The sequence below is a fragment of the Diabrotica virgifera genome, chromosome 6 (genome assembly GCF_917563875.1).
Source record: "Diabrotica virgifera virgifera chromosome 6, PGI_DIABVI_V3a".
NCBI lineage: Eukaryota > Metazoa > Arthropoda > Insecta > Coleoptera > Chrysomelidae > Diabrotica > Diabrotica virgifera.
In genome coordinates, this window is record NC_065448.1 from 235,364,691 (window position 1) to 235,383,308 (window position 18,618).

An 18,618-nucleotide genomic window follows, 5' to 3' on the forward strand; every position below is an offset into this window, starting at 1 on the left:
TTCTGCCAATAACTCCTTGAAGTGTTCCATCCAGACTTCCATATATGGTTGATCTTGTGGTACTATTTGCCCTTGTTTATTTTTAACTCCACTTACTTTTGGTTTGAAACCTCTATTCTGTTCTCTGATTTTTGTGTAGAATTTCTTGGTGTTCTGAGTCTTACTTTCCGCCTCAATTTCCTCTAACTGACGTTCCATGAATTTTCTCTTATCATACATATTATAAATATAATAATAAAGATCTACTCTATAATTAAAAATTATTTATTCTATATACAAACAATGGCTGCAAAATATAAACCTAGTTAAATTTTTAACCCACTATACTATATGTTACAAAAATACATATCACAAACTAAATATGTAATCTCTATACTTTATAACGATGTTATCACCGAATCCACATATTTCTACATTATCTTAAAATACGACTAGTTACTACTTGTTCTAAATGGATCATAATTCTCGTCTAATCCGACCAATTTCCAACTCACATTCCACATCTTCGCTGCCATATCGTCGTTCAAAGCAACCTTCGAGGGCTCAACAGGTTTGCATTCACTGTAGTATAATCCACTCTGGTCAGCACATTTTTCATCGACTGAGCAATGAATCTGGGTCTGGGCACCTTGCTCTGGCGTCTTCATGAAGATTCCCCCTAGGTCCTTCAAAATGAATCGAGCTCCTGGAAACAACGATTCGTTCATGCTTCTACTTAAATCAGTTTTGATTGCACCGGGATGGAGGGAATAAACATTTACTCCATCGATACCATGATCTAAAAGACATAAAAATTTCTATTGCTAAAAAAAGACAGTTAGTTGTTGTGAGACACAAGACAAAAGCTAAGATTATTTAGATACTACCAACAGGGATTTCCACAGTTCCCACTGTATTCCTTTTTTCAACTGGTCTTTCTCTGCAGGTATTTATATCCCACCTTCTTTCCTGCTTTTAAGGTATAGATAAAAAGTATGGTGCAAATGAAAGGAATAAATTCGTTATTTCATTGATTGATTTTTGTTTTTAATTCATGATTTTTGAAGTTATACTTCTTTACGATCGAGGGTGAAATTTTATAATTCCCTGGCGCATGCGCAGACAGACAGTATGTAATTCGTTGCTATTCTTTCAAATTATGTATGTATCAGCGCAAATAAGTCATTAAAAGAGTATATTAGTGTTCTTAATAAATGTATTATTTATAGGGAGCGGATTTTATGCTAAATGCATATTGCATGCATATTTCGCATATTTGAGAACTTTACTAAATTTTGCATATTTTTAAAGAAACGTGCATATTTTGTGCCTATTTAAAAACATTTAAGTCCAAAAAAAATTTTTAAATTTTTTAATTCAACACAAAATATTTCCCCGCACAGGCTGTCTTATGTATATGAAGGGCTTAATGTGAAACAATGACAAGCCACAGATGATTTCAAAACAAGTTAGTGTTATTCTTGGTTAAAGTAATAGTATAACAAGCCACTAACAAATTATCTCAGCCCTTCGTTAATAGATGGCCCGATAAATCTATGGTCACACTATTGCATAGGTCTAGTTTGTCTCTAATATCTACTCGACATAATGACAAGCCACATCAAAATGGCGAACATGGGCGGAAGCAATTCCAATAATTATTGAGTTCTGATGATTCTAGCAAGAAAAATAGTAAAGTTGACTTGACATTCGATGACAGTGACCGTAACCCTGACTATGTAGAATCTAGAAGTGACTCAAGTAATGAAAATACAGCGATATGTAATTTTTTCCTAAATGTGGCTTGTCACATTATTACCGTTCAAGATTAATGTAGTAGCTTATGACGTGGCTTGTTATATTATTGCATTTGGTTGTAGGATAATGAACAAGGTCCGTCAAAAAAAAGGACAAAACCAAACACACCCGTCAAAAATTCCAACAAGTTGATGGAGACAAAGAAATAAACACTGTTTAACACTAGGGTTGAAACCACCACGAACTCAGTCAATAATAGAAAATTCTGAATCTACTTATATCTAAAATTTGGGTACTTATTATTAATGGAATAATGTAACATGCCACATTTTTTTTTTAAATAAATGCTGTTTTTTCTCAAGTTTCAAGTAATTTTATTAATATTGTTGTCAACTATGATCTCATAGGGCATGATGCATCGAAATATCTAAACTAAAACAATAAAAGTTGTTACTGGATTTTTTAATATTATTTTTAAGATTCAAAGTCAAATATCTCACTTTTACCTTTTTGAGGCTTGTCATTGTTTCACATTAAGCCCTTCATATATATTAATTCGAGAACTACCTGAAGAGAGACTGCTCATTCACTGCCTTTCATTTTTTCTTAGAAAATACCCGATCTTTACTAATAGTGCTTATAGTACGCCGTTATAAAATGATTGTAGGTTGTAGTGATGAAGGATGGTTTACCCGGAAATCCGAATTTTATTTACTTTTATTATATTTAGTAGGTACCTATAATTCTGGTAATTTTTTAAATCCTCTATTGTTAAGAGAATTTACACCTTTAACCTTAGTTTTACGATTTTCTAACGGAAATTATCAAGTTATTTTAAATACGCCCCAATTACTTTTATTGATGTTGAAAGGAGTTTTTCAAGTTATAAAAATATTTTATCTAAACGAAGAATATGTTTCCTCGTAAAGAATTTGGAAAAACACATTGTAGTGAATTATAATCGAAGATAATTTATAGTGATATTGTTTTCTTTTAAATAGGTAACTATTGGTAGCAGTTTTTGTAAAAACTGTGAATAAATTGCATATATAAAAAAATGATTTTATTTGAAAAATAAATAAGATTGCCACCCCCCCCCCCCCCTATAAAAGAACCCCCTAGAATAGAATAGAGCAGAAAATGTGTGGTTTCTCGAAATGCGCATTTTTTGAATTTTTGTGCATATCTTGCGCATATTTCGTAATTTTTTACCGCATATATATGCGCATATTTCATCAAAATTGATCGCATATAAATCCGCTCCCTAATTATTTATTATAATTTTTGTGTCTTTGGATTTGTCTTCCTCGGGCGTAAGATAATAAAATATCTATTTTTATACTTCACTTTGATCTATTTGTCACCGTGATGTGTAATTATATCTGATACGTCAAAAGCACGGGGCTTGATAGCTCGGTTGGTATAGCATTGGACTAGAGATCGAGAGGATCGCGGGTTCAAATCCCGGACAATTCATATTCATTTTTTTTTAATTTTTGGTATTGTTAAGTTTTGGTTAATTTTTGGTATTGTAACTGTTAAGTATATTTATTTCGTTGAAATTATGTAATAGAAGTATAACTTCTTACGTGTGTACAAAGTACACACACATTCTTTTTTTTTACATATTATCATACTAGTGACATCATTCATCTGGGCGTGATGACCTAATCAATTTTTTAAATAAGAATAGGGATCGTGTGCTAGCTCATTTGAAAAATTATTCAATTTTCTGTTCAGTAATATAAACATTAACATAATTATTATACAGGGTGTCAAAAAAAATTTAATTTAATTAATTGACACAAAAAAAAGAATGTATGTACTCGCGGTTCACTCGCAGGAAATTTTGAATATTTGCCAAAAATTTCAGATTACTCTTACAGGCAGAAGGTATTGGTCACAATTTTTTTTCTATTTTTACTAATACGTTAATTGGGGTAGGGCCGATCCTTGACAAAATTCTGTATTAGGAAGTAGGCGCAAATATTTTCGAATCCTACAAACTATTTTTGAAAAATTTACACGCAGAATGAAAGATTGCATTAATACCGAGGGCCGAAAGTCCCTGAAAATTTCTATAAGATTTATTTTAATAAAAAAAATAAAAATGTTGCAAGGCGAAGGCCAAACTGTCTTATTTTTCACTTAGTTCAGAGAGCGCAAACCAGCACTCTTAATCGACGATTTTCGCCTCTTGTCGGAGAATTTCGTCTATTCGATTGTCCCTGTCCTCTTCTCTTTCCTGTTGTCCTCTCTCCTCATTTTGTTGGTTGCTTGTCTCGAATTTTTCTTTATAGTGCTTATTCTATATGGTTAGTATGTCCTGTATGTTTGTTTTCAATTCATTTCGCTCATTTCTAATTCCTCTTATTTGTTTCCATTTTATTCCTTTCATGCTTCTTATTTTATTCCAAAACTGTTTATTGTTATTCCCAAAACCTTAATTCAATTCTTCACCGAATTCCTTCCAGCTCTTCTTCTCCGCATCTTTTACTAGTTCTTTCACTATATTTCTCTGTCTTCTGTATTGGTCTCTGCCTTGCTCTTCATTTGTGTTTATGTATCGGTTCCACATTTCTTTCTTCTTTTTTACTGCTTGCTTTATTTTCTTATTCCACCATCCAGTTCTTTTATTATTCTTCCCATTCTTTCTTATTCCACATACTTGTTTTGCAGTGTTCCATAACGTGTCTCTCAATTTTTTCCATCTCTCTTCAATATTCCATATTTCCTCATTTTTTTCATGCTGTTCCAGTATTTTATCGGTCTCTCTTTGGTATAACTTCCTCACTTTAAAGATATTTATTTGAAAAAGTTATTGGAACATTTTCCTGGTGACACCTCCATGGTTCCATGGACTACCAGCGTGGTAAGTTCCAACGGAAAATGGACCTAGTTACTCTATAGGAGTAATACTAATAGAAAAATAAAAATGCATACCATTTTTATTCAGTTGCACTGCGAAGGCAAACCTGTCTTATTTTTCACTTAATACAGAGAGCGTAAACCAGCAGTGGCGGCTGGTCAGAGGAGGCAACGGAGGCTTAGCCTCCTCATAAATTTTTTACACGTGCTACACTGTTCTGTTCACTTTGCTATTTTGCTTCGCGTTAGAGATATCGGAAAAGGTTATTTGAACAAGTTATTCCAAATAATATTCTAACCCCACATACCAAACTTCATCACAGAATTCGCACTTTTAGTTTTTTTATTATTTGTAGTCAGGATCCTAAAATCGCAGAGGAGGCTACTGGCCGGAAAATCTCACTTGCTAATGCTCCGCGCAGCCCAGCAGCGTTTAAGCATGGTAGTTTAAGGTACTAGTACACTTTATAAGACCAAAAATAAGCTTTTTTTCAAGATTTTTTTCTCCGAACCTTTATTAAAAATGAACATAAAACTTTTTACATATTAATAGCTAACTCTTAGAAAACACAAAAAATATATCTTTTTTCATTTATGTATGTAGACTAATATTGTAGAGGGCGCCAAACTCGAGGCCTCGAAAAAAAGTAGTTCCGATGGCGGACAGTTAATCTCCGGATAGGGATCTTTGAAACAAATAAATCGTACTACATTTGAAAAAGGAAGGTTTCTTACGTGACAATTTACCACCGTTGGTGAAAAATTCCGCAAAAGAGAGATTTTAAGGAAATTTTAAAAATTTTTGTAAAAAGATCGCCCGTTTTTCTTTAGTTTTTCATGGTTAAAAAATATTTATTTTTTATTTTTTCGTCAAATTGTGGTAAATTGTCACGTAAGAAACCTTCCTTTTTCAAAATTTTTTATTTCAGATATCCCAATCCTGAGATTAACTGTCCGCCATCATTTTTCAAGGCCTCGACTTTTGCGCCCTCTACAATATTAGTGTACATGTATAAATGAAAAAAGATATATTTTTTGTACTCTAGTTAGATACTAATATGTAAAAAGTTTTATTTTCATTTTTAATAAAGGTTCTGAGAAAAATATTCTTGAAAAAAATAATTATTTTTGGTCTTCTAAAGTGTACTAGTACCTTAAGGAGACCCGGTCTCCTTAGAGCTGCATTATCGCTTAACGCACACGCTGCCCGGAGATTGGGCAAGGGCGGCTAATCGGCCAGTAGCCTCCTCTGCGATTTTAGGATCCTGACTACAAATTACAATGAAAAAACTAAAAGTGCGAATTTTGCGATGAAATTTGGTATGTGGGATTAGAATAATATTTGGAACAACTTGTTCAAATAACTTTTTCCGATATCTGTAATGCAAAGCAAAATATCGGTAATTTATCGTGTTTTTGGATTCGCAGTAGGCCGCTTTTAGAATTAAAAAATTAAGTTGAGTATCTTAAAAAATGTGAACCTTGAACCTGAATGGACTGCAAAACTTCAAATCTGTATTAATTTTGATATGCATATCTACTTACAGAGATAGTATTGTTAACAAATAAACGACACAAAATTTGGTAATACACTTTTACAATTAGGACCAACCGGCAAACAGGTGTATGTTCTCAAAGAAATTGAAAGTGTGTAAAAAAAATTTTCAATTTCTTTGAGAACATACACCTGTTTGCCGGTTTGACCTATTTAGAAGTGTGTACAACTCATACAGTCTGTTTCAATTCTTTTACAATTAGACTAACTATTTTTAAAATGATATGATATTATGAAATTGTGAATTACGATGATATTACAAAAAATGTAAATAAAAAATGGTCAAAAAATGGGGCCTTAAATTAGATTTTTTTTGCTAGTGCAAATTTGTCTAGATATTTTACAGTTAGGTATAGCCTCCCCTATTGTAAAAATCACGAGCCGCCACTGCAAACCAGCGCTCTTAATCGGCGATTCCTCTTGATGGAGGCATTATCAAAGAGGCGTATGTTTGATGTTCTCTGCCTTAAGTGACAAACTACCGAGAGCCGTCATCGCATTGCAACTGATTGCTAAATGAAAGTCAACAATTTTCAACCTAATAAAAATATTTAAAAATATTTTTAAAAGATATTTAATTGAAAAACTTATTGGACCATTTTCCTGGTGAAATCTCCATGACTTGTAAAAATTGCAAGCCAGATGGATGCTGAAGCGAAGAAGACAAGAGGGAATTCTAAAACTTGCAATTATTGCTTATTTTAATAAGTTACAGGGGTGAAAAAAGAAGAGAAAATTTAGTGTGATTTATAATTTCAAATATTTCAATTCAAAAGAAACTTTTTGTTTATTCTAAGGGTGTTTCGGCCCTCATAAATAATCTAATCTTTCTTTCTACGTTTAAAGTTTTCAAAAATATTTATTACTTAACTTAGAATTCGAAAAAAATTAATACATTTAAATAGCATTGGACCAAGATTTTGCGCCTACCCTTAATAAATAAAACTGAATACTTTTTGTTATACCTCTGAGTCTTCGATGCAGCTCTCTGGTAAAGAAAATATTTGCCAATTTGCTGTATACATAAGCCTGGTTAGTATTAAATTTTCTTTTTTCAAAGTTCAAATCTTCGAAATCTGGCCCAGAACAAGTCACTAAAACAAAACAAAAAATCATATTATTGGTGCACGATGATCCATTTATTAAATTGATGATCGATAAAATGTAACAAGAGGTTCAAAGACTAAAAACCCATAAATAAAATCAAAATCGGACGGCAGAATCTCTGTTTTTGAAATCTGAATTGGATCAGTATGCCTTAAGTGGAAAAATGTGTGCATTCAAATTCTAAAAACAATTCGCACAGGTCCCTTTTGTCCCTTCTTATCTGTCCCTACTTAGATAATTACCAAGGAAAGTATCGGATGTCGCTAACATTCATCCAATTATAGGCTATATTTATAGAAATTTGGGTGGAACCAAAGAAAATTAATGTGTTGTTGAAAATACACTGAGGTGCAAAATTAACCGGAATCCTTAAAAATGTACCATTTTTGATGTCTCCAATTTCCTAAACCTGTTGTCCGATTTAAGTGATCTTTTAATATATTATAGCCCTATTCTTTAACAATATCGCTGTAATAGTATTGTTGCTAAGCAGTTAAATTTTCATTGTATACCGGGTGTACCAATCAAACTGTGTCTTTTTCTCAAAGTTCTCATCACCTGTGGAAGATTTTAGCATTTATAAAATACTGAAATTAAAATCCAACAATAGCCTCATGTCTGCTCAACATTTTGGTTTTTGATTCATTCGTTTACATTAGACCATAAAAAAGTTAGGTACCTTAACAACTAGCCATGATTTTCATCAATACAGGGTGTTTTTAAATAAGTATGGAAAACTTTAAGGAGCAATTCTGCATGAAAAAATAATGACAGTTTGTTTTATAAACGGTATGTCCGCAAATGCTTCGTTTCCGAGATAGGGGGTGTTGAAATTTTTCTTAGAAATTGACGATTTATTTATTGCTTTAAAACCGGTTGAGATATGCAAATGAAATTTGGTGGGTTTTAAGACGTAGTTATTGCACATTTCTTGACATACAATTAAGAATTTAATATTCACCATAGGCGCGGATACGGGTAATACGACGGCTCATATTACCCGCATGCGCCAATGGTGAATTTTAAATTCTCACTTGTGTGTCAAAAAATGTACAATAACTATGTCTTAAAACCCATCAAATTTCATTTGCATATTTCTACCGGTTTTAAAGCAATAAATAAATCGTCAATTTGTAAGAAAAATTTCAATACCCTCTACCTCAGAAACGAAGCATTTGCGGACATAGGTTTATAAAGCAAACTGTCATTATTTTTTCATGTAGAATTACCCCTTGAAGTTTGTCATACTAATTTAAAAACACCCTGTATTGATGAAAAATATGGCTAATTGTTAAAGTACCTAACTTTTTTACAGTTCAACATAAACGAATGAATCAAACAACCGAATGTTAAAAAAACACGAGGCTATGGTTGGGCTTTAATTTGAGTATTTTATACATGCTAGAATATTCCACAGGGTGATGCGAAATTTGAGAAAAATACACAGTTTGATTGGTACACCCGGTATACAATGAAAATTTACCTGTTTAGCAACAATATTATTACAGTGAGATTGTTAAAGAATAAGGCTATAACATATTAAAAAATCACCTAAATCGGACTACAGGTTTGGGCAATTCGAGACATCAAACATGACCCACTTTGAAGGTGGTTAATTTTGCACCTTAGTGTATATGAATGAGAAGCGGATTTTTTTTAGTCTATTTTTGTTATTAGTGTGTTGTAGTAGATTGGTAGATACACTGAAAAATATACGCAAATATCCGATTTATTTAAAGATACGAAGAAGATGCGACAACTCTCAAAAAGATACGCAAATCGGATAATTATACTCCGATTGGCATCACTGCACAACAGACTAATATAACGTGTATAATCTTTTGAATTTATTAGGAGATGGCATATTGAACCTAACATTGTAAGTTTTAGCTTCATTGTGACTTTTTATAGTGTTTTACTCGCACAGAAAAATTATCAAAATAAAATCCTAGTAAACTAGTCACTATAACCAAAAGGTAAAGAGTTTTAGAATAAAAACTTACTTGAGTGCACTGAAGAAGAAACATTAACAATCCTAGCACCTGGTCCGCTTTGTATAATCTTAGGCAACAACAGCAACGTCAGCAAATAGGGACCAAGATGATTGGTACCAAAAGTAAGTTCGAAGCCATCGACTGTTTTGCTAAAGGGTACTGCCATTACTCCTGCATTGTTCACAAGAAGGTTTATTTTATGTTCGGTTTTGTTCAGTTCTTCAGCACATTCTCTTACAGACTTTAGACTTGAAACATCAAGTTTGACGGATTTTAGCTGCCCCAAATTTTCTTGACCTTGACAGTCTTGTTTTATTTCCTGGATAGCTTCATTTGCTTTGTCTAAGTTTCTGCATGCGATGATTACGTAGGCTCCTGTAAAATGCAAAATAATTTACAAAAATTTTCCGACAAATACGTGACCTATTTAACCCTATATTGCATGAATTGTGGATAGTATGGATACTACTATTATGTTCAAATAAAGAGAGCTAAAAGGAACTACAACGTTAACGGGATTTTATTGTCTCATATGGTCAATGGACCTCTAAATTTAAAAAACCACGGAGTGCTACCTACCATTTAAATGGGTGAGTTTTTGAGAAAAGGGTGAATTAGTCCCTAGGCACAGGGTGAATTAGGGTGAGTACTATGCACTTTTGGTACAAACACGTCTACCGGAAAATTGTTCCAGGTTAAATTTACTATCGAAATATCAAATTTTAACGTTAAAAATATTTTTTGACTTTATTAAAAAACGCTTATTTCCTTTACTTTAATATGGTATATTGCAAAAAATTCTAGGACTACTTTTAAGCAAGATATCCGTAGGATATCCAAGGGTATCCGTAATTTGAGAAAAATTTTAATTTTTTTTTATTTATTTCAATTGGAAGAATATAATTGCATATTATAACATAATTTTTATTTCCAAATAACTTTTCTTAAGAACACTTTTCGATAGAATTGTGAAATATAAAGGTACTTTACTTTTGAGCGAAATGCATATCTTTTAACATACCTCGTACACTATTGATAACATTTTATATCTGATGATTGCATCTTAGGTTTTAGACTATGCAGAGCATTTTATAAAGAATATTTTTTTTTTCATAAAGATAATAATAAAGAAGTTTTCCATATGGCTCCAACTTAGTGGGACCTATTGCATGTGTATATGTCACATTTTGAAAAAACATATCTTGTTTAAAAATAGTCCTAGAATTTTTTACAATTCACAATTTTAAAGTAAAGAAAATAAGCTTTCTTTTTTATTGTACAATGTATATACCTAAATATACAATAAAAAAAGTTCTAATGAGAAATTTAAAAATAATCGTAATATATATCAAAAATCATTAAAAGTGTAAGATTTTGAACAACCATATCTTGCTTAAAAATAGCCATACAGCCTTCTACAATAGACCATTTTAAAGGTAATAATTGACTTTTCTTCCTACTAAATGTAATATTGTGTATACCTAAAGCTACATAGAAAAAAGTTACAGAACAATATTTAAGAAGTAACAGGGAAAATGGGCCAAATTCCCTGTGAGTGGAGAATTTTGAAAAATCATATTTTGGAAATTATAAATCATAGAGACTCCTATCATACGTCATTATAAATAGGAATGATGGAAGATTTTTTTATTGACAGCAATACCTATATCTATACCGCCGTGGAAAAAAGTTATGGGGCAAAAAACAAAATTGCTATCTTTCTTGTTTTTTCTTGCTTTTCTTTTGAATATATTTTTGTAAAAAAAATATTTTTGACTTTAAAATGTGATGTTTCGATAGTAAATTTAACGTGGAACAATTTTCCTGTAGACGTGTTCCGAAAGTTCATAGAACTCACCCTAATTCGCCCTGTACCTAGGGACTAATTCAACCCTTTCTCAAAAACGCACCACTTTAAATGGTAGCACTCTGCAGGTTTTTCAGATTTAGAGGTCCATTGATTATATGAAACAATAAAACCCCAATAAAACCCCGTTAACGTTGTAGTTCCTTTCTAGAATACATAATCAATTGCCTAATATCAGAAAGCCATAATAATTCGAGTAGGCCAACAAAAATCTAAAGAGATTCCAATAAGAAGAAGAGTACGACAAGGACGTATACTAGGAGTACGACAAGGATGTGTACTATCCCCTCTACTTTTTAATATGTGGTCAGAAGAAATGTTTAAAGAGGCACTAGAAGACACCAATGAAGGCATATCAATTAACGGAACACTAGTGAATAATATCAAATATGCAGACGATTGATCGCAGCACTGCAAGAGTTGCAGAGGCGTATTAAATTAATTGGCGCAAAAAGAAGAATGTATGTAATTTATTTACCTCAAAATACATTGTACTGTTGTCAAAAAATAGAAAAAAAGTTTATTTCACAAATAAACATTTCTTTTTGCTTAAATTGAATCACAAACAGCTCCCTCCTACCTATTGGCAGTTTGAACATTTAATTTAAGCTAAAAGCAAATTTAAGCAAATAAACATTTTTTTCTTATTTTGTGACAGCAATAGAATGTATTTTGAGTTAAATAAATTACATACATTCTTCTTTTTGCGTCAATTAATTTAATTCAAAAATTTTTTTGGCCACCCTGTATAAATAATTATATTAATGTTTATAATACTGAATAGAGAATTGAACGCTTTTTTAAATGAGCTACCACACGACTCCTATTCCTATTTAAAAAAATAATCGATTACGTCATCACGCTCGCATGAATGACGTCACTAGTATGAAATATATGCCAAAAAATTGTAATTTAACAATAAAAATCGACCTGTTTCGGGATTTTTCTCTAAAATCGTCTATTTTAGAGAAAATAAATTTATTCATAATTTAACCCCTCTCTGTGTATCAGGAGACCGGCGACAATCTAACCATAGACCGGGCAGTATCGTCGCCCCCGCTAGCGCAATTATTCCGATTCGATTTTTTTGCACAAACTTACTCAAAAAGAGGTCCTTATAACATATCCACAGGGTGCCGGGCGGTGCCGTGGTCGAAAAATTTTTTAAACAATTTTTTTTAACAAATTCACAAAAATAAATTTTTTATTTCCAACAATTTTCTTTTTTAGATAATTTGCGTCATTCTGAGCAAAAAAGTCTCGTGTAATTTTTCTCTAAAATTGATTGTTGTCGAGTTATATGCGATGAAAAATTTGAAAAATGCGAAAATGGCCATTTCAAGGCTTCATAACTCGATTAAAAATGATTATTATGAAATTCAAAAAGTGACAAAATCAAGATTGAAATACCTTCTTCAGCGTCCTGAAGAGATTTTTGTCATTATTTTATTACAAAGCGGTTATTTTTAGTTATTAACAATTAGCGGTATAGTCCAACTGTATCGTGCGTCGCCCCCGTTAGCGGAACTATTTCGATTAGATTTTTTTGCACAAACTTACTCAAAAATAGGTCCTTATAACATATCCACAGAGTGCCTGCCGGTGGTTTAAAAATTGTTTAAACAATTTTTAGACCACAGCACCGGCCGGCACCCTGTGGATATGTTATAAGGACCTCTTTTTGATTAAGTTTGTGCAAAACAAATCTAATCGAAATAGTTCCGCTAACGGGGGTGACGATACAGTTGGACTATAGCGCTAATTGTTAATAACTAAAAGTAACAGCTTTGTAATAAAATAATGCCAAAAGTCTCTTCAAGACGTTGAAGAAGATATTTGAATCTTGATTTTGTCACTTTTCGAATTTCATAATAATAATTTTTAATCGAGTTATGAAGCCTTGAAAATGGCATTTTTCGCATTTTTCAAATTTTTAATCGCGTATAACTCGACAACAGTCAAGTTTAGAGAAAAATTACCAGAGACCTTTTTTACTCACAATGACCCAAATTATCTAAAAAAAAATGTCGGAAATGAAAAAATTATTTTTGTGAATTTGTTTAAAAAAATTGTTTAAAAAATTTTTCGACCACGGCACCGGCCGGCACCCTGTGGATATGTTATAAGGACCTCTTTTTGAGTAAGTTTGTGCAAAAAAATCGAATCGGAATAATTGCGCTAGCGGGGGCGACGATACTGCCCGGTCTACCAATAGTTTAGCAATAATTAAAATGTTAATTAAAAAATTTCGGTCGAAATAAAAACCAGAAAGATTATGATACACCAGAATAACTATGATTTCGTATAAAAAAGCACTATACCTATTCAACGTACTTTACAGATTTGAAATTGGACTATTAGAGCGGTCTCAGGAATGTTATAAAGAAACAATTTTTGGCTTATAAACAAATAGAACCTCTCAGAAAATATTAGATTAAATTAAATTAAGTTAACGCTGTTGAAAAGGGCACGTCTTCTGTGCCATTTTCGAAGAAAACAAAATTGAATTGTGAGGAGTGGTTCCAGGTATAACCAGTCAAATTTGACCGGCATTTGCGACAGAGTTATAAACAACAGGATTTCAATCTTTGAACCATTACCTTTTTATTCCGGTCCTCTTTGTACATACAAATTTTTATATTTTCAAAACACTCATTTGTCCAATTTCTCCAATAGAATAGCTTTCACTACTTTTTATAAAAGTTGCCACCATGAAGACATCAACGGTAGGTAAGTTAGTCAAATTGACCTTTTGAAAAACCCTCGTCCGTCATATTATGCGTTTTAAACCTTTACAAAGTAGCACTCAACTTTATCAATTTCAGTTTAAAACTAAGCTGATTGGGGAACTATTTATTACAATATATAAAATGAACATAAATAATACCAAGGAATTTTCCATTAAAGACGATTAAAATGTAATATACCCGTGATACCTACCCTAATCGCGTTGTTTCCGACTGCTAGGCCCGGTTGACCGTGGCCCGTGACGTTGAACCAATAGAAGAACGTTCAAGAGCCTCCTAAGATATTTGAATTTTATAGCATTTTCAAAGCGTCGTAATTAGCGTACGGGTTAAAAATATTTGTTTTTTTCGCATGCAAGCGTTTTAAGATCATGTTACCTTATGTTTTTTAATATCATTTTAATATTTAAAAATTTATGCAAGTTCCCTATTATAATAAGTGCGTTCGCGGGTACAGTTGACAAATTGTCGCCGACAATTTGTAACCTCACTGAATATAAATAATACCGTTAATACATAAATTAATCTACAAGGTATATTTACTTGTAATTAATATCAATAACCAATTATTAAATTATCCTAAGTAAATATACCTTATATATTTATCTATTAACGATATTATTTATATGATTGTAAACTGCGCATGCGTTGTGCTGCTAATTTGTCGCCGACTAGTCGTCGACATGCACCCGCAAACGCACTTAATAGGTGCATTCGCGGGAGCCTGTCGGCGACAAATTAGCAGCAAATCGCATGCGCACTTTAAAATTATATAAATAATATCGTTAATAGATAAATATACAAGGTATATTTGCCTAGTATAAGTTAATAACTAGTTATTAATTTTAATTAAAAGTAAATATACCTACCTTGTATATTTATCTATTAACGGCATTATTTATATTAAGTGAGGTTAGAAATTGTCGGCGACAATTTGTCAACTGTACCCGCGAACGCACCTAATATCAACCACTTTTTGGAGTCGCTATTAATTTCGATAGTCGCTATTTTGTGACATCATTTCGTTAGTTCAACTAAAATCCACAAGGCTCCCACAGTCGCATTTCAACGTCGCCATATTGATTGCGACTTGTTTTCAGTCGAAATTTGAATTAGAATCAGCCCCCTGGTTGAAAAATTTAAAGCTGTTGAGTGGAAAAACAACAAGAGAACTCTTGTTGTCCTTATAGGATGAGACACATGAAGAAGAAGAAAACGGATACTAAAAATCACTTCTTCTTGCATTTTAACGTACAGAAAATAAGCTTTATTTCTTATTTGGAAATGTTCGTACCTAAATGTACAAGGAACTAAGTTACAACGAGGAATTTAAAAGATAGCCGTGAAAGTTAGCAAAAATTGTTAAAAGAAGAAAACTTTGAAGAACCATATCTTGCTTAAAATTAATCATAGAACCTTCTACAATACACCATTTTAAAGGTAATTAATTTTCTTTCTAATAAATGTAAACACCTAACATATTTAGGTATATATAATTGTATACAGAGAGAGTCTGTAAAGTGGAATAAATTCAATATCTCAAATACTAATTGTTTTTTTGGAAAATGCTCAGACCCGTCGATTAGTATTTCAAATTGTCCTTTTTGACATTCGATAATAATGTATACAGGGTGTCCCAATTTAGAGATATGACGTCATCGTCGATTTTCTTAAATGGCAACACTGTCATTTTGATAGCTAATTTGATAGGGTTTGTAAAGTTATACATAACTGCAAAATATCAAATTTTTATTCTCTACCATTTACAAGATAATAGAAAATAACAAAGTTATATCTGTAATTTGGAATATATTCAATAATTAAAATACTAACTGTTTTTTTGAAAAATGCTCAGACCCGTCGATTAGTATATCAAATTGTCATTTTTGACATATAATAATAATGTATACAGGGTGTCCCAATTTAGAGATATGACGTCATCGTTGATTTTCTTAAATGGCAACACTGTCATTTTGATAGCTATTTTGATAGGGTGTGTAAAGTTATACACAACTGCAAAATTTCAAATTTGTATTCTCTACCATTTAGATGATAATAAAAAATAACAAAGTTATGAAAAAGAAGTAATCAACTAATAATTGAATTTAATTATTTCAATAAATTAAGCAAAAACTCATAATGTTGCCCTCAATTATTGTCAAATTGTCAATGGGCAACGTTATGAGCATTTGCTTAATTGAAATAAATAAATTCAATTATTATTTGATTACTTCTTGTTCTTCATAACTTTGTTATTTTTTATTATCTTGTAAATGGTAGGGAATAAAATTTTGAAATTTTTCAGATGTGTATAACTTTACACACGCTATCAAAATAGCTATCAAAATAGCTATCAAAATGATACTGTTGCCATTTAAGAAAATCAACGATGACGTCATATCTCTAAATTGGGACACCCTGTATACATTATTATTATATGTCAAAAATGAAAATTTGATATACTAATCGACGGGTCTGAGCATTTTTAAAAAAAAAAACAGTTAGTATTTTAATTATTGAATATATTCCAAATTACAGATATAACTTTGTTATTTTCTATTATCTTGTAAATGGTAGAGAATAAAAATTTGATATTTTGCAGTTATGTATAACTTTACAAACCCTATCAAATTAGCTATCAAAATGACAGTGTTGCCATTTAAGAAAATCGACGATGACGTCATATCTCTAAATTGAGACACCCTGTATACATTTTTATTGAATGTCAAAAAGGACAATTTGAAATACTAATCGATGGGTCTGAGCATTTTCCAAAAAAACAATTAGTATTTAAAATATTGAATTTATTCCACTTTACAGACTCTCTCTGTATATCTAAAACAACGTAGAAAAAATGTTTGCGAATAAGTAGGGAAAATTTACCCAAAAATGGTATGAGTGAAAAAATCCGAAAAATCATATCTCGGATATTATAAATCCTAAAGACTTTTACAAAACGTCATTTTAAAAATAAAGGATAGAAGTTTTTTATGTGAAGCAGTGTATATACCTGTATCTCTGTGGAAAAAAAGTTATTTGGCAAAAAACAATCGCGACTTTTCTTCTTCGGTTTTACTTTGTTTTTGAATATATGTTTGACAAAAAAAAAGGATATTCTTGACATTTCGATAGTATATTTAATTTTAAACCACTTTTTGGTAGGTTTATATGTGCGAAAAGTGCACAGAATTTGAGTAAAAATAAAAAAAAAACTTAATGAACTAATGGACTAATTCACCCCCTTTCTCAAAAACACACTCCTTTAAATGGTGGTACTCATCGGTTTTTTCATATTTGGAGGTCCATTGACCATATTAAACAATAAAACAAATAAAGTTTTAGTTCCGTTCTAAAGTACGTAATCAATATTTCACCTTGTACCTTTCACTTTGATTCAATGTATCTCAAACCAAAACAAAAATTTGTAAACAGTAATTAACATAAATATAGGTATATTTTTACTTACCTCGTTTATAAAAATCTTTGGCCGTTATTTTTCCAATTCCTGTGTTTGCTCCTGTTATCACGGCCGTTTTTCCATCCAATCTAGATTGTGAAGTACAGGGAACAGCAAGCATAGATCCCATTTTTTCGTTTTTAAACCAAAATGCGGTTGTTGTGTTTATTTCAGACTGATTCTATATTCTATCGAACCGGTTGGCTTTTATTTTTGACCTTCATTTTTTCTATTGATTGAATAATTAAGCAATTATTACCTATAATGATTTTACAGAAAAAAAATTCTACGATTAATTCCTCAAAATATATTTTAACAACAAAAAATTATATTTTAGTAACAACCAACGATCAGATAGTAGATACGATGTAGATGATTTGACGAGAATTTTGAGCTTTGTAATGGCCTTAGTCAGCCAGTATATAGGGTGTGGCAGATAACTGGCCTATTGGAAATATCTCGAGAACTAAAGGCAACAGAATCATGAAAATTGGAATAAAGGGGTTTTGAAGGATGATCTATTAAATGAAAATATTTTCATCTCTTTGCAACTTCCGGTTATAGCGGAAGTTGCTTATAACTTCGTTTTTTTAAATGGGAGACCCTGTATATTTTTACAGTTTTGGATTCTCTTCGATGTCTTCTTTCTTAAAATATGAGGTTTTGTAATATTATACAGGGTATTTTAAAAGATAATTACGTTTTTTTATTAATTTCGTAGTAATATTCACACCCTGTAGAATTGTAGTAGTTTGACATCTAAAACTCTACTTACGTTCAAATGATTTTTAATATACTCTACTATTGTTAAGAATCATTAATATAGCTAAATTTTTAATTTTAGTATACAGGGTTGGTCGAAACTCGGAATGTGTATTTTCTGAGTTTTCTTAAATGGAACACCCTGTATTTTTGTATTGTAGTGAAATGATATTTTACAGTAGGTACTTTTTTATTTCTTAAGCATTCCCTGTACCTAACTGCTTTAATTTGTGAGTTATTGGTGATTCAAGCTAAACATTAATTGCAACAAAAAATACGTAAAATTTTATTAGGTTTGCCGTGAAAATACTCAATCCCAAATAATTTTTCAGAAATAAATATATGGTTTAGCTATTAAAATACCTACGTAGTTAAGATTGTTGGTGCGATTAACAATTAAGCACAAACTAAATCAGTTAGGTATAGGGAATGCTTAAGAAATAAAAAAGTACCATAAAATATCATTTCATTACAATACTAAAATACAGGGTGTTCCATTTAAGAAAACTCAGAAAATACTCATT

At 31.4% G+C, this 18,618-nt stretch overlaps 1 protein-coding gene across 1 annotated transcript; it reads right to left on the reverse strand.

Moving 5' to 3' along the window:
* Window positions 1-248: 248 nt before the first annotated feature.
* LOC114335900 (retinol dehydrogenase 12-like) lies at window positions 249-17,553 on the reverse strand. The gene is made up of 4 exons (XM_028286182.2): window positions 17,342-17,553; window positions 9,271-9,636; window positions 7,126-7,254; window positions 249-778 (listed from the first exon to the last, which is right to left on the reverse strand). The coding sequence occupies exons 1-4, from the start codon at window positions 17,460-17,462 to the stop codon at window positions 432-434; spliced, it is 963 nt and encodes a 320-aa protein (XP_028141983.2). The 5' UTR covers window positions 17,463-17,553; the 3' UTR covers window positions 249-431.
* Window positions 17,554-18,618: the final 1,065 nt, after the last annotated feature.